This window comes from Stylophora pistillata, chromosome 4, assembly GCF_964205215.1.
Source record: "Stylophora pistillata chromosome 4, jaStyPist1.2, whole genome shotgun sequence".
NCBI classification, from domain to species: Eukaryota; Metazoa; Cnidaria; class Anthozoa; order Scleractinia; family Pocilloporidae; genus Stylophora; species Stylophora pistillata.
This window is the reverse complement of record NC_142522.1, coordinates 40,948,452-40,965,631: the sequence shown is the minus strand read 5'-3', so window position 1 is coordinate 40,965,631 and position 17,180 is coordinate 40,948,452. Positions and strand designations below refer to the sequence as shown.

At 37.5% G+C, this 17,180-nt stretch overlaps 1 protein-coding gene and 1 pseudogene across 1 annotated transcript; one reads left to right on the top strand and one right to left on the bottom strand.

Annotated features, from left to right (window-relative positions):
- The first annotated feature begins 43 nt into the window (after positions 1-43).
- On the top strand, positions 44-15,330 carry LOC111340554 (acyl-coenzyme A synthetase ACSM3, mitochondrial-like). Its single transcript, XM_022947413.2, has 15 exons — positions 44-385; positions 1,204-1,304; positions 1,547-1,659; positions 6,135-6,253; positions 7,953-8,020; positions 8,106-8,160; positions 8,366-8,487; positions 9,185-9,545; positions 9,898-9,978; positions 10,777-10,878; positions 11,143-11,194; positions 12,496-12,571; positions 13,445-13,544; positions 13,924-14,040; positions 14,559-15,330. The coding sequence occupies exons 1-15, from the start codon at positions 104-106 to the stop codon at positions 14,637-14,639; spliced, it is 1,830 nt and encodes a 609-aa protein (XP_022803148.2). The 5' UTR covers positions 44-103; the 3' UTR covers positions 14,640-15,330.
- LOC148733742 (uncharacterized) lies at positions 4,244-5,883 on the bottom strand (annotated as a pseudogene).
- Positions 15,331-17,180: the final 1,850 nt, after the last annotated feature.

Here is a 17,180-nt window from a genome sequence, read left to right as displayed (position 1 = left end):
AGGTCGGCCCAGGCTCCATTGACCGATTAATCAGCACAAATTTCATTGATTCCGGAAATTTGTAACGCAGTCCAACTCGGCCATCACCTTGGTGGCGAACGAAATGCGGCTAGTTTATTTAGCCTCAGCGCTTAGATTTCGTTACCAGTTAGGAAGATCATCTAGGATACACCGTGGATCAGTTGCAGCAATTAAATGCATCTTTTCGCGGTGGAATTCTGGACATGTTCACTTAACAACACCACCAGTATTCGATTCCAAAGTTGGATTCACCGACTACGAGAAGGAGCGGAGAGAATTTCACATCAGGGTTCCAGAGTACTTCAACTTTGCCAATGTTCTTGATGATTGGGCGCAAAAGGAAAAGGCATTAGTCTCAAACCAGGTCATTACACTCTAAATTGTCACGGTGGTTAGACGCTTGATCGTTTCAGTGCACGGGTTAAGTTGTTGTGCATTTTGCTGTACTCAAGGGAAGATATTAGATATTAGCTCAATAGAGCTACTCTGAAAATTCGAGTTGAAATAAAGTATATGTATGTATGTATGCAAGGGAATTTTTAATGATTCGAGAGAAGATTCAAATCACGGCAAGCGTTAAAAAAATGCCTCCATAGTTTTGATATCCAATGGTAATCACAAGGGAGCTTGAGAATGTAACAAAAAGGTTAGTTTCGTACCGTGAAACCAAAGATCACTTAGCTTGATTTTGTAACAAAAATTAATAGGTGAAGTTCCCTTTTGTGGATTTTGCGTGACATCAACATTGTCTTAGAACTGATCGTTGTGCATTCATTCTTGATTTAGTGAGCATGGGAATTTACATAATGAAATTACTTGTTATGCTGTCTACGCTTACATGAAGGAAAGATGATCCGTCTTGTACTTAAAATACTCACCTTTCAAACGTAGAACTACGTGTCAAATGATGTTTGAAAGCTTCTTTATAATTCTTGACCTTAGAATGATGAATAATAGCGATCAGGAACTTTCTTGCATGAAAGCGATTCTCGTAGTAATGAACACTATTTATGTAGAAGTGAAAATAAGGCCTGAAAAAAAATTCAGGCCCGCACGGGATTTTAACCCTTGACCTTTTCGATACCGGCGCAGTGTTCCAGCTCCACCAACTGAGCTAACTGAACAAGCATAACAAGAAACTTTCTTATTCATGCTTTTTTCTTTGACTGAATTCTTTCTTAGACTGGAGAACGGACAGAAAAGAATCCGGCCTTCTGGTGGGTCGATGATAAAGGAAAACAAATAAAATGGTCATTCCAGCAACTTACCGAAAACAGCAGAAGGTGAACATTATCAAATTTAAGACTCACTCAATTAATGCGCCGCTTTAAATTAGCCTGTAATCTCTGGTACTGAGGCTATTACAGCTGTAGGAGCAGCAAGTTAAGTGTGGATCACGCAGTGAACAGCTGATCCCAGAGAGTAGATTTTTCATTGGCAATTTTTATTTCCAAAATTTTAGTGGTCCCCTTCGCTGATGTTGTGAAAGGAAATAACTACATGTACTTTCTTTGTTATTTTCAAGGACTGCAAATGTTCTAGCGGGTGCATGTGAAGTTCAGAGGGGAGACCGTGTCATGGTCATTTTGCCGAGACTTCCAGAATGGTGGCTCATTAACATCGCTTGCCTGAGGACAGGTAAAAACTGGAATACTTTTTTGAAATATCATCACTCGGTCACCACTAAGATTTTTCAGTGACACTCTGCCTTAAAATTGTGTCCCGGTTATTCTCTGTGTCTTTGTCTGGAGATTGAGGGTACAATCAGATGCGCATGCAGATCCTCAGAATTCCTAACTACCCTTCGTTCTTTTAACTTTGTCTAACATTTGAAATTTCTTAACAGCCTTGTAGCAGTTCATTAGATGGAAGCCAAAAGGCTTTCTAGTTGCAATCTTACATGTCATCTTTGTTTTGTTGTCTTTTGAATTAATTCTCGCACCCCCTCTAGGAAAAATAGGTCCGTAATGCGTACATGTGTAGCTTACGAAATTGAGCTGCTTTCTAGTGTCTGATGTGTTATTGAGTTTCTATTAGAAGAGCTAATATCTGATTAAGTTAGACAGTTTTCAATATTGTTCCTGTTCATCGATAAAATAAGATAACTGGCATACAATAGTCTTGAAAGGTTCATTTTCAAGATGAGGGTTAATGGGCAAACTTTGTAAAGGATCGAGGCCTCACTTTGACAACAAAGGTTACACATGTAACCTGAAGATTTTAGCAACTAAAAGAAGGGTCAGGATCATCTCCCGTAGTGGCCTAATAGATCCAGTCATGATTATGTTTACATAACAAAGTGGAATTGAGTTCTGAAGTTTATAGACCTAGGTTGATTGTCTTTTCCAAGGCAAGTGATGTGAAATTAACTCTAGGGAAGCGTTTCATTTGAATATTTTTGGTATTTTGTGTACCAGTACACGAGGACAGAATTTTCCAGAAGGCTGAAACATTCGGGAAATGATGAAAACTACACTAGAACCCATTGGGAGCTTGATTTGGTTTGAATGTTGGACAATACATACATGTAAAGTAACACAATGCTGAGTGTAGGTTTCTATTATCCATTAGGGCACAAAATTCTATTTTCAGTTGGTTGAGAGCAAAATGTTTACTCTAATTATTGTATTTGGATTTTGTGGGACTGTATTTTCAATAAAGAACACAGAAAAATTTAGTAGAGGTAGGTGGATATGGGGTTGCAAATGGAAGAATCTAGGGAAAAAAGAGAGGTGCATTTTTGAAATAACAATATCAATAATAAGAAGACTTGAAAGATTCTGGTACTTTAAATCATGATACCATCATGCGCTTGCCTGCACATATAACTCTGTTGTGTTTAAGTTATGTCTGATTACTGTTCCTGAAATCTATTATGGTGACACCTATCTCTATTGAACCTCCTGTTGAATAAAACCTCCAGGTCAAAGTGTGAATCTTAATGGGTTAAAAGTGATTAGCAGTTTAAATGTAATGTTACTTCAGAGTACTACCTAAGATATTTACAAGATGAAAACACAAGCACTAGCTATTTTAATGAATCATATGTTAGGTAGTACTCTGAAGTAACATTACATTTAAACTGCTAATCACTTTTAACCCATTAAGATTAACACTTTGACCTGGAGGTTTTATTCAACAGAAAGTTCAATAGAGATAGGTGTCACCATAATAGATTTCAGGAACAGTAATCAGACATAACTTAAACACAACAGAGTTCAGTGTGCAGGCAAGCACATGATGGTATCATGATTTAAAGTACCAGAGTCTTCCAAGTTTTCTTATCATTGATATTGTTATTTCATGCCAGTGTGCTTTCCAAATTCAAGCTATGTCGGTGGAGACATGAAATGAAAAGGTGCACTTGACATCATCATGTAAATGGTCAATTTGACATGCTATCAAAATTTGTCCTTCAGCTGAAATCTTACTCAGGAATGCACTTTTGTCAGTTTCTATCAATATACCAAAAAAAAAAAAATTCAAGCTTTTGTTTATTTCGGTCAGATACTATGTGTATCAATCAGGACAACCTACTTTGTGTGATCTATTGTTGCTGAGGCTACTAGTAGTTTACATTTGTACTTGAGTAATTACTTTTGCTCTAGTGATGAAAAAGACACCTAGCTGTTTTCAGCCAATCAAGAGTGTAATTTTTCATGTATATCAGTGTTGTGAATGAAACAAAACCGAACAAGTTACTGAAAAGGAGTTGTAGTGTACCAAATAAAAGCCTAATACACAAGTCATGTATTGTTACCAAGTTTAAATATCAATGCCCATTATGACGAGAATTTAGAAGACTGTCAAGCTTACAGGAAGTTAAGAAATGTTAAGGTCTGAACAATTCTTGACATTACAATTCTGGAAAACATATTAATAATAATAATCATATTTCAGTTGTAACATTAAACTACTAGGCTCCTATAAGCAATTGAATATAAGCATCGTAGAAATTCTTTAGTGAAAACCAAAACATCACATCATTCCACATTTTGTGTTATCCAAAAACTTGTTTCAATACTGGCAAGTAAAATACATTTAAATAGAGCATCATAAGCATTAAACTTCAATGATGATCCTTAAAACGGGATAAGATATCCTTTGTTTTCACAAAATTGTCATTAAAGCCAATCCTTGACCAGTATTGTACAATCGAGATTCCCATACCTACTTTTGTCGTTTTAAAATATGCCTCCGTGAATTCATACATACATACCTATACACAAACATAACTTTATTTAGTAAAGCAGGTCAAAAGGGGAATAAGACAACTTTACAGCTGATGTGGACCTACTGCAATAAATCAACAATAAAATAAAACACATGATAATGTATTATACATTAGATTATAAGATAAATAATCACATATGTATCAATAATAATAAAAGTCTGAATTCTTTTTATAAACTACAGAACTACCTTTTCCAAAAGTGATATTCATAACATTATGTGTTAACTGCTTCAGTTGACTTTTAAAACCTGTTGATTTAGAAAAAGATCTTACACTGTCAGACAGGGAATTCCAGGCAATTGCAGCCCTGTGTACAAAAGAATTACGATCGAGCTCAGTGTTTGGCTTATTAACTAAAATATTTAAAGTTTTCCTAAGATTATAGCTCTTAACAGCTCCTATGTAACAACTAATGAATTTATTTCCTCTAAACCTAAATTATAAAAAGCCTTGTGAGTAACAATTAAAATACAAAATTTATAAAAATATTCAAGAGGCATCCACCCCTAACCTTTAATGTCCTTTGGCAACTTATGAATTTGTCTAGCAGCTCTGATATGTATCAATGCTAATTTTTAAATTTGGAGCCAGAGCCCCAGACCACAACCCCACAGAGGACACTTGGGATTAAAGTCTTAAAATACAGAGTTGCTAACATAGATTTGGGTAGAAAACTTATGTCTCAGTATTTTAACTTTGTTATTGAATGACACACAAATTGATTTAATATGCTGAGACCAAGACAGTTTGTCAGCGATGATAATCCCGAGACACACAGTAGAGGATATGTACCAGATAAAATCCTCGCCCAACTTCAGAGGTTCCAAAGGACCATTGAAGGGTCTAATGCACAAAATCATGCCTCAGATTTACCCTTGTGAATTATCAGTCTATTCTTAAGGCACCAGGTATACACCTGGTTAAGAACCTCTTGTAAAACTGGAACAATCTCAAGAACAGTGTCACCTATTAGATAGATTGTTGTATCGTCCGCATACATATAACTCCCCTCTGTGGACATGATCCGGTAAGTCATTAACATAAGTTGCAAAGAGTCTGGGGCCTAATACAGACCCTTGGGGTACTCCAACTTCAACAGGTCTTAGATCCGATCTTATATTATGCCATTGACTTGGGTCCTTGGCACACGGTCGGAGAGGTAATCATTGATCCAATTCCACATACTACCCATTATTCCAACTCCCTTGAGTTTTTCAGCAAGGATAGTGTGATCTACACAATCGAAAGGCTCAACTATGCATGGAGAATGCAACTACAAGACAACTAATTTCACTTTATGGACCTTCCAGGAGGCTTCAGGCAGTTTCAAACACTTCCAAACTCTTTTAGAGACTCAGCGGTGCAACCCGCATCGATAGATTAAACTGCTAGTTGTTGGCTTGCGAGAGTGCAATGACTCCTTTCAGTGTAGTACAACTCGTACCGAAGATTCAAGCTGTTAAATGTTGTCTTTTAAGAACGTAAAAGCTCTTGCACAAGCTGCAGTTATAAAACAAGCCGGATCTGGGTGCGTTGGCTTGTGTGAGGAGAACTAACTCGTCAAACGGTCACCTGAAAAAAAAATACTCGAGATCAAGATGGCTGACTCAGAATAGCACGCCTTACGACACTAGACCACGTGACATTCGTGGACAGATAAATAAATGAGTAAATAAATAAATAAATAATTAAATCCGATCGTGCCATAACATGGCTATACAATTTGTGTAAGCCACACAAAAATGATAACAAGCTCGTAGATTCAATTGTCTAGCTTATTTGTTTTCTTCAATTTGTCGCGTTATGCTGTTGCGTGACATCTTAACGAGCGATTACTGTTGGAAGACCACTTATTGATACGTTGGGTTACTGTTGTCAGGAAATGTAATCAGTCCCGGATCGACTCAGTTACGAGCTAAAGACATCGAGTCACGGCTGCTTACCTCTAAAGCGACTTGCATCATTGCAGACCCGGAAAGTGCTATGTTTGTTGATGAGGTAAGGTATTTGGGTGATATGAACTTTCTTTAACCGGGGTGGCCCAATCAGCCATCAGACTGATATCCTAAGGGGCCTTGGTACATTCATTTCGGAGAAGCGTGTTCTGGCGACTAGACTGCTGAAAAACGCGAAAACCCTTTTTTTCTCTTTATGCTAATTAAGAGTACTAAAATGATTATTTTGCGAGGAGAAAGGGAATAAAAAACTAGCTTTGAATATCATAAACTTACGGAGGCCCAAAAGTGTCACGGCAATTTCAATTTGGCCACGGCAATTTCAACTTGGCGACGGCAATTTCAACTTGGCCGCGGTAATTTCAATTTGCTCTCGGCAAAATCAACGTGGCCACGGCAATTTCAATTTGGCCACGACAATTTCAATTTAACCACGGCAATTTCAACTTGGCCACGGCAAATTTCAATTTGGCCACGGCAATTTCAATTTCAATTTACTCACGGCAATTCCAATTTACTCACGGCAGTTTCAATTTACTCACGGCAATTTCAATTTGCTCACGGAAGTTTCAATTTACTCACGGCAATTTCAATTTGCTCACGGCAGTTTCAATTTACTCACGGCAATTTCAATTTGCTCACGGCAGTTTCAATTTACTCACGGCTATTTCAATTTGCTCATGGCAGTTTCAATTTTAATATGACCACATGTCAGCGGAATTACTGAAAAATCCCAGTAGAACTTGCGCGTAAAACTTGTAGCGGTTTAAATTGGCGGTAAACCTAAGAGTGACTTTAGAATCCTTGTTTTTTAAGGGTTATGAGTATCAGGAAATTCTCTACATGTTACGGAAACACTACAACATAACAATAAACTTTGGTACACTCAAGAGAAAGCTTAAACAGTACAAGTTACATCGAAATATGGTGGAGTTTAATCCCCAGCTTTTAAGAAACGCCATTGTTGACATAACAGATGCGCCACAATTTCCGCAAAACATCTTCCAGCGTTGGATCACAAAACTTTCCCACCTAGGAAAATTGGCTTCGCCTGCTCACTCGAAGTGCTGTCTTATGAGAAATAACCTACAATGCACTTGGGGCTTATTGCTCGAGTAATAGAAATTGAAATTGCTGTGAGTAAATTGAAACTGCCGTGAGCAAACTGAAATTGCCGTGAGTAAATTGAAATTGCCGTGGTCAAATTGAAATTTGCCGTGGCCAAGTTGAAATTGCCGAGGCTAACTTGAAATTGCCGTGGCCAAGTTGAAATTGCCGTGGCTAAATTGAAATTTGCCGTGGCCAAGTTGAAATTGCCGTGGCCAAATTGAAATTGCCGTGACACTTTTGGGCCACCGTATAAACTACTTACTGCTTCGAAGGGACCAAACAGAACCCGTTTCAACTTCTTGGCAGAGTCGTATATTTTCAGTAACGTTGTTACCAAATGTGTTGAAATTTAAAGCACACATGATTACTTTTGTGAGAGAGTCCGGGTAGTCTGTGGAATTAAAAGTTGAACTTGCTTGCAGTTATGAGCAATCCGTCGGAAAAAGCATTTAGATATAGGTGAATCAGGAAAATCAGTGCAACAAGTTAAAAAAACATTCTTGAGGTCCTTGGTGTTGAATGATAGCATTATGTAAAAAATGGTCGGTAAAAGATCAACCAGATCTGAAATGAGTTGGAGTTGCATTCAATTTGTCTATTGAGCTGTTGACAGCTTTTTACTTTCATTGTAGGTTGCCAATTGTTCACCATATTTGAAATCAAAGTTACTGGTGAAAGAAGATGAAAAGAGTCCAGACAAGTAAATATATATAGTCCTTTCTTTGTGTCATTGTATCAAAAAATACCCAAGGCTCTCTTGACTTAAGCATTTTTTTTGTACTTAGGAGAGGTTGGCTTCCTTTCCAAGAACTATACGCACAGGCCTCGAATGAGCATAAAGCAAGTACTCTTATTTCCTACAGTTTGTTGTTGTCTCATCGACTGGTCAATTTTTATTTATTGTAGATATACTACGATACTACTTTTAGCGTTTGCTCTTCGACTCAGTAAAGGTACCGCCGTTGTATGTACTTCTCCATGCGAATTCTTTGTGTATAAACACGAGATACTAGTCAGGGCGGACTCAACTGTAAATGTTTTTCAGTGCGAAGAAACACTGAGCAGCGAACCAATGACATTGTTTTTCACAAGTGGAACGACAGGACTCCCAAAGATGGCAGAGCACACGCATGCTAGTAGTGGGTTGGGGCACGCTATTACTGGAAAGTAAGTCTCATCAAGCAGTCATGACTTATAATCACACATCATTCGGCGAATTCCGCCGCGGGAGTAGAAAAAAATTCCATGAAGAAAAAAAATGGGCGTTAGCGCGCTGCTGAAAGCTCTAATTTTGACTTACGCGCCGCGGGAGCTCCGTGAGTCAGGCGCATGGATTTTTTTTGGACTCGCGCGGCGGATTTCGAAGGGACTGCTCGATCGTAGTCTAATTTCATGGTAACTTTTCGGGCCCTGAAGACTTATTCTGATTATTTAAAGGGGATTTTCTCTGCACACTGCGCTTTTTTCTCACGTTGTCTTGAAAACGGTTTCTAAGGTAATGAGATGTGACGTCAATGAGTAGTATCAGGTTATCATGGAAGTCAATTTTATGGTTTCTTAATCATTTCTGTGCAAAGTGAAACGACAGACACCCAAAGAGAGGTCAGTAGACAAAAGGTTGAAACAAGACGTTTCTGCCGGCCTGTTGATGGTTAAATTTCGGAGCAAAATACAAGATAAAGGTCGTGAGCGTCTCCTTCCAGCTTAGGTAAAGCTGTTTCGTTTTAATTTAAAAGTAAACTTTCAGTATTCACTTTCACTGACACTTTTTTTAGCACACATGATTTATCGAGTAGCTTGTATTTTTGACCGGTAACTTAAATTAGTATCGCTCAGTTCAAAATACCTTTGCTTTGCTACACAGATATTGGTTGGACAACATTCCTGAGGATGTCCATTGGAACCTTTCTGACACGGGCTGGGCTAAATCTGCTTACAGCAGCGTTTTTGGCCCATGGTCTCAAGGCGCCTGCGTATTCGTATACCATAAGGCACGTTTTGAGCCCGTAGCTATATTAGATGCGCTTCAAAAGTATCCAATCAGCACGTTTTGCTCGGCCCCCACTGTATATCGAATGATGATCCAAGAGGACCTTAGCAAATACAAGTTTCCGTCACTGAGGCATTGTTTAAGCGCAGGAGAGCCTTTAAATCCTGAGGTCGTAACTGAGTGGCGAGAGCAGACTGGGCTGGAGATAAGAGAAGGATATGGTCAAACTGAAACTGTAAGTTAGGTCAAACAAGAAGATGCCATAAATTTTGAACTTTGCTTTCACAACAGTTTAGTCTTTAATGAGGTACAAAAAATAGCATTTCCGAACATGTTTCCCCGGCAAATAAGACGATTTTTTCTGGTGATGTTATTTGACAGCAAATAGTATCACGAAACTGCATATTAATCATGTCGGCACTCTACCTACCACAAAATATTAAGGGCACGAATTATAACTGCTGCATACGGATAGTGTAGGAATATAGGTAGTTAGCCTTGATCTTAGAATTACCATAATCTAGCAAATTGGCGATTTCTTGATATATCAACGATCAAATTTGCTAAATCTCTTTATTTAACTTTAGACCTTGCTGTGCGGCACCTTTCGTTGTCTCGAAAATCGGCCAGGATCCATGGGTAAACCTGCTCCAGGATACAACTTGACGGTTGGTGAATTTTCCAGTTACTTTATGTCCGTCATAGTAAGTTGGTCATTAGATGACGACACGTAGTGATGTTAACGAAGGGAGGTGTTGTAGTGGCACTGGTAGTAGTAGACGGATTTATTAAGTTGAGCGTTTTGGAGAAACATACATCCTCAGGTGGACCACCTATCTTACTAAAACACGAAGCATTATGATAAGTGAATAGAACTATTTGGTATAAAACTCTGAATTACGACAGGGCAAGGTCGATTTTCCATTCTGCTGAGAACGTAATGCTTAAAACATTTGTAGTATTTTCATATGACTTGAACAAACATTTGACTAAACCGTTGTGTTTTACTGCACAAGGTGTCCTTTCCTTTTTATGTCTTATTACCATTTTAAGACAGTTTCTGTCGTTAAATAACAACTTTGGAGAAAACGTCGAGCCGCTCGAAGCTCTGTGAGTAGACAGACACAAATTCAAGAAAATGCAACAATTTTATATTCTGTATACAAGGCCGCTAAAAGATTAGGAAAAAATTATTAAAATGTTTAAACCAAACGTTTTCCACTTTGCCATCATGATGGCAAATAGCCAAAAACGTTTGGTTTAAACATTTTAATAATATTTTCCTAATCTTTTAGCCTTGTATTTTGAATATACTTTATTAAGCGAACATTATGGACATAACAATTTTAAACGAATGTAAATTAAAAATTCGAATTAGTGATCTATTTCTCCAGTTAGAGGTCACTCATTTAAAGTTAATATTTGTGTTACTACGGTATGACATACTGAGTAATCTAATTTTTCAGATTGTGGATGAAAAAGGGAATGAATGCCAAGATGGAGTGGAAGGTGAAGTTGTTGTGGAACTCTCACCAAACAGACCCATAGGACTTTTTACTCGCTATGTGGTAACTTTCAAATTTTCATTTTTATGTGTTTGCAGTTGTTTCTTCTCTAGCATTTTAGTTGACAAAAAATAACATGAAAAACAAAAAAACAGGCCTGTATGTGACAGTGTTCTTTGCCGAGGTCAACAATATCGCTAATCCAGAAAAACAATTTAAAGGTTAAAATTTAAAGGGTCAAAATTTTGCAAAGTACCATAGATTTAACACTCTAAAATGAAACAGGCTGTCGGCTCAGGTGTTTTTTTTTTTTTTTCTTATTCACAGGATGATCCGGATCGAACAAATGCTGTGTTCCACGACAATTTCTATTGGACTGGTAAATTAAAAGTGACCTTGCATGTAAATTTTTGGTCCTTAGACGCATGCACAACGTCCACTGAATTCCGTGACTTAACTTGAATATGAAATTACAGCCGATGCTTTTTGATGAAATGTTATAACTGAACCACAGGCCTTGTCGACGTTTGATGTATAACCCCTCTACTTTCTTCAAATTTTTACAAGATCACTAAAATACCTTGGACCTTGAAAACGGAGGATCTTGTTCTTAAGACTAGGTTTACACTAGAGGATATTGTTCCGGATTCGTGATGAATCCGACACGTTTTAGTACCGGATTGATTTTGCCGTTTACACGAAAGTGGACGAATCCGAAATAAAAACTCCCCGGTTTGGTCGTGTCTCCGGAGATTTTGAATCCGGAATTTAAAGTGGGAACTTTGAATCCGATAACTTTTGTATCCGGAAAGTTATGTCGTGTACCCGCTTTTTTTCTCGAATCCGGATATTTTTTCCGCCTGCAACCTATTGAGTTTGCGGTGAAACCAAAATGGAGGATCTGGTGCTAACATTGCTGGAGGTCTCCAGTTGTCTAATCTTCTTGCAGGTTCAGGCGATAAAAAAAAAAAAAAAAAAAAAAAGTCTTTTCATAGGATTACACAATTGCTGGTGAACCAGTAGTTTCCATTGTGGTCCTTGCAAACAAATGAAACAAATGGTCTAAATTGAACACAACATCATTAAGAACCCCAACCGGCCGGAGGCAAACCAGTTGGCTATTTACAAGCGTGGCCAAGGATCTGAACTCGGGGCTACCGTGAAACAAATCCAGTGGTCAGGGTGGGACTCGAACCCGGGAGCGGCGGATTACGAGTCCGACACTCTAACCACTCAGCCACACTGCCTCCTCAATAAATTTTATCATGTGTACCGCAGTGTTTATGAGGAAACGCAAATTATTATTGCAAGGAAGATTAACGTCAGCCACACTTAATCGCCGACTACGTTAGATGGCTTGGCACCTGTCCAGCTCAAATTTGCCTCAGTGGCATCTGGATCTACTCTAGCCTTTTTGGGCGGAGGTATTTTCACTTTGTCGATCGAACGACGAAACAACACTAGGCTTGGTGACCATTCCATTTCGAATGTTCCCGGAGTTGTCGTTGTGTGTAAACGGTCAGGAATCCGAATATCCTTTCAGTGTAAACGCCTACGAATCCGAATACTCCAAAATTGATGAATCCGGAAACATTTACGAATCTGGAAAACTCTCCTCTAGTGTAAACCTAGTCTAACTGTATCTGTAGTTTTGATAACATCATAAACGTTATACTTCAGGTGATAAAGCTTACAAAGACAAAGATGGATACTTTTATTTCGTTGGTCGATCTGATGACGTCATACTCTCAGCGGGGTTGGTAGCTGATAATGTGGTTTGAACATTTTCGTTTCCATCAATAATAAACGAGTAAATAAATAAGAAGGCAAAAGGTAGCTCAGGAAAAGATTCGAAAAGAATAGGTAGATAAACGAGCAAATGAGTTTGGTGATTTTACTAGTTAAATTACAAAGAGGTAATTTTTTCACACTAAGCCTGATTAGGATTTCAACAAAGACTTTGAACTACTTTCTGCCTTACTCAAGGTAATAATAAATAAATAAAATCATTCAATGTTGAATTCAAAATCAGGTGAAAACAATCGATTTATCATTTCGCCCGCGATAAGGAAATCTGTTTTCTATAAATTCTATAAAGCATAAAATAAAAGTATTTTCAGATTTTAAATCCATGCCGAGAAAGATATTGATACTTCAAAATTAACACGGTTGAAGAAAGTACAAAAGAAGAAAAGGTATACCGTTTGTGAAGCGTACTTCTCGTTACGGTCCTAAAATTCCGAACGAATATGATCAGAGAATGAAATAAAAATTGTCAATACCGGTGACATAAAAGCTCGTGGCTGGTTTGACACGGCGTTTCGTCTCGTCTCGGCAAAGAAACTCGTCGGATACCTTTCAAGTTTCTAAGAACAGTCGTGAAGCATCACGCTCCATTTGCTGTTTACAAAGTTAAGATGTTAGCAGTCTGATCTTTTATCGATCGCAGAGGTATTTTGCAAAAGTACAAGTTACATTCACACGGTAGAAGAATTTAGAAATTAGTTGACGCCTATTTATTTGTTTTGTTTTTTTTTTTGTTTTTTTTTTTGTTTTGTTTTGTTTTCCGTTTTATAATTTTCGTTTTCTGCTTGTTTATTTGTGCATTTTTTTTTTTAAATTTTTCCAGCTATCGAATAGGTCCATTTGAGGTTGAAAACGCCTTGATAGAACACCAAGCAGTCGCAGAGGCAGCGGTTGTTAGTAGTCCCGATACCCTAAGGGGGGAGGTGAGATATGGGCTTTGATAGGGAGACACAAGAATAAAGGCCTTGTTTCTTACTTACTAGTACCAAATCTTCAGTTAGAGGCATTTCGCTGGCTTTGATTCCCACCCAGACCCCCTCTGCATAGAAACCCCAATAAACAAGTTATTGTTTTAAAACTGAGTATCTTGGCAGACTTTAGAAATGTGGTGCTCTTAAAAAAATTAGCTTTGTCTTATTGATGTTTTATCGTTGTAGAACCGAGCTAATCAAATTGAAGAGTATATACTCTGTGAAAACGTCTTTAAATAATCTGCCCAAATGAAAGCTTAAAATTGTCAGTTTCAGGGAGGATTTTTTTTATTAATTTCCTTATTAAAATTTTTTTTTCCTTTATGTTAAGATCGTGAAAGCTTTTGTTATTCTCTCTCCTCGTTTTACTGGAGACAAGGAATCATTGGTCAAAGAATTACAAGACCATGTGAAAGAAATAACAGCACCCTACAAGTATCCGAGAAAGGTAATCTGTCGACGGTTAGATCGATCTTGAAATGAAGAAATGAATTCAAACTGGCTTTCCTTGGAATTCAACTTTGAATGACGAGCATGTGAAATGTTGAAGACTTGCCAATTGCTGAAATTCAGATAGGGCGTTGAATTAGGACGGACAGTTGTAGGTCTTTTGAGAAACTATAAGGATTGGTTTTGGAGTTGGTGGATTTTAATTAGGATTGTAGTAAGGATTATTGAAAAAGAACCGTCGGACGACTTCGTGATGTTCCTCAAAAAGAGGAAATTATATTGGAGAAAACAGACCTTTCCACAACGGGACAAATGATTGCTATCCTTTGGTTTGCATGCATGCATATCACCCCTAAGTCTCGCTTTGAATATAAATTACATTGTTTTTAAAGATATTGTCAAGGCCAGAAAGGCTAATTTACACTAACAGAAGAGATTAGCATTTTAGTCGTGAAAAAGGGGTATACTTTATCAAACAAATCTTTTAATGTATTTATTTCCTGAATTACCTTATAGATTGAGTTTGTGGAGAACTTACCCAAAACAGTCAGTGGCAAGATTAGAAGAGTAGAACTGAGACAGAAGGAATGGTCTTAAATCAACCATAATTAAACCTTAACTCACAGTTTGTTACAATAGATATGTATATTATTGGCCTTCGTAAGCATATGTACACGACAAAACAATTTATCGCACAAATAGAATTATCAGGATGCATTGAATAAACTGGTAGCCATTAGGGAATAAAGTGTAGAATCTGAGAAAATCTTTCTTGTTATGTATGTGACGTTCAGTTATCAAACACCGTCAAGATTTTTGTGCGGCTGTTTTGAGATCTGTAGGCTTGACTTTGGCTTCAATATTTTGAACAGTTTTATAAAATAAAATAATCGAAATTAATCAAAGCGTTGACGTTTGATCAAATTTAATTACTTTTACTGTCAATTTGATTTCTTCAGATTGACTTCTTTTATCAACATTTTACACTTATAAAATAAATATATTAGTTATGATCATCAACTATCTTGGATTGAGGGACTAGGCTACCATATTTTCAGAACCGTAAGAAACCTTTTTCTAAGGTAAACAAACAGAAAGGAGAACGACTGATCCTTTCAACGGTTTTTGGCTTTCATCGCCGTTCGTTTCAACCCAGTAGCTGCTTCAGTGTGACCATAACAGTGAAGAACTTGACTAGAAGAATAAAGAAAATGTTTTTTTTTCTTCTTTTTAACCAAATGGAATGAAATAGAATGTCACGAAATAAACTTCTAAACTTTGACCAAGAGTTTCGTTTCTTTACTTTACTAAGTCTTATTTATTTTTTTTATTTATATAGCGCTTGGTCCATAGGAAGATGCTCCCAAGCGGTCATTTTACTGTATAAGTATTTACTGGGGAAATCCTTTCTTTAGTTGATGAAGATGTTTTTCAAATTTCCCAATGATTTAGTGTTAGTTCAGTAAGCGACACAAATCTGTGGAGCTCTAGGGCATTTTAATTAATTTCGTCTTGCACAACTATCAATAGGATATGATGGGAAATTGTTTACTAGGATAAAACATTTATCATACAGAGAGAAAGTACAATCTTCATTACTTGTTAAAAGGAATTTTTTTCTCAGCGAAGCCAATACTAAGGAGTTTCGTCCAACTGGGCAAATTTTCAATTTAATGTTTATAGTAATCGGAGTTACGTTGGTGTTTGTTTAGGGCCGGGTCGACCTAGAGCTAATTTTGTTTGCGGTTAATGAATATTTGTCAACAAGTAGCGTAAAATGATTACGTTCCCTAGTTTCTACGTCATCGTAAACTGAAATGCAAAAAATCAGGCGGTAATGCGCAGACACAACAAAAATTGCCATGTTGTTTTTCTGAGACTAAAAAACGAATTTCTAAAATCTCCAAAGCCGCGAAATTACGATTCTTTCTTGTCTACTAATTCGCGCGAGATGTTTTGGTTTCTCTAAAGAGCAAGATGAGTTTGTGATTGTCTTATCAGCCCGTCAGCAAAGTTTTGGTTGAAACTTATTTGATGCGACCATCACCTCACTCAGAAATGACGACATTTTTGTAGCGAAAATTTTGAAAATATTGGAATTCGTTCTAATGCGACCCAGCCCTTACTTCGCACTGAATGTGTCTAGAAAACGTACACTTCTTTTTATGATGTAAAACTAATAACTCGCGGCTTCATCACTCGCGTTGTTTCGGTTTACGTGCAGTTCGCTTACTGTATTTTCACTTTGAGGTTTCATCGGCTCCGTGGGCCAATTTCCTTTGTTGCGATTGGCTGCTGGGATTAGTTTGGTACTTGTTTTACAACACTGGATCTCGCACGAGATGTTTGTGAGTATTTCTAAGTTCGTCTATTTTGTTCTATATTTTCATCTTGCGAATTCTGCGAACGGCTGTTTCCGGATAAGCTTCATTATGAATGTTTTCTGATCATGGGGGTTTTCTGTCTTTTCTTTCTTACCGACCAGATGTGTTTTGGTTGTTATCGATTGTATGGCGCAGTCGTCTCTAATCAAAGTATTCAAATTCTTCTCTCGATCGATTGGTGGTCAAGTATGGAATTGTAGGTGTACGCTGAGAGTAGCAAGAATTAGTGACAGCTATACAAGACGAAGTTATTGTCATAAAGGACTATAAAGCTTTTTTTAGTTTAGTAGCAAAATTTTTTTTTTACATCTCCGACTGGTGAGGTTACATCGGCTTTCTCCCCAGCAGTTCAACGTTTGTGTAAAAAAATCAGTTTAACAATAACCTGGATTATCATATCGTCGAGGTATCCTTATTCATCCCAATGAAAGACTGCTTTTTCCCTCGGTTGAATGGCTAGTGTTCATGCTAAGATTCTTGATCATTTGATATCAAATTGTTTCAACAACTAGCAACTCTTAAAGGGATAAAGGTATAATCAGATAAACTGAATATTCTATGTGATGTGTCAACGCACGGCTCTTTGAGAGAAAGGCAAGGTACCACGGCAACTTAGTTACAACTTACAATTTCTGCTTGACGCCAGTGGAAAGAAAGGGACTCTTATTTTTGTACATTACTTAATTAATGTACACTGAAACAGACCGAAATCATGGTAATCGCGAAGAACATCTCTTGACTAATACATTAAAGG

Excerpts from the sequence above, each read along its gene's own strand:
- LOC111340554 (XM_022947413.2), top strand. The coding sequence starts at position 104 with ATGCGGCTAGTTTATTTAGCCTCAGCGCTTAGATTTCGTTACCAGTTA. Across the intron at positions 8,021-8,105 it reads GATGAAAAGAGTCCAGACAA|GAGAGGTTGGCTTCCTTTCC; the intron begins GTAAATATATAT and ends TTTTGTACTTAG. Across the intron at positions 14,041-14,558 it reads CCTACAAGTATCCGAGAAAG|ATTGAGTTTGTGGAGAACTT; the intron begins GTAATCTGTCGA and ends ATTACCTTATAG.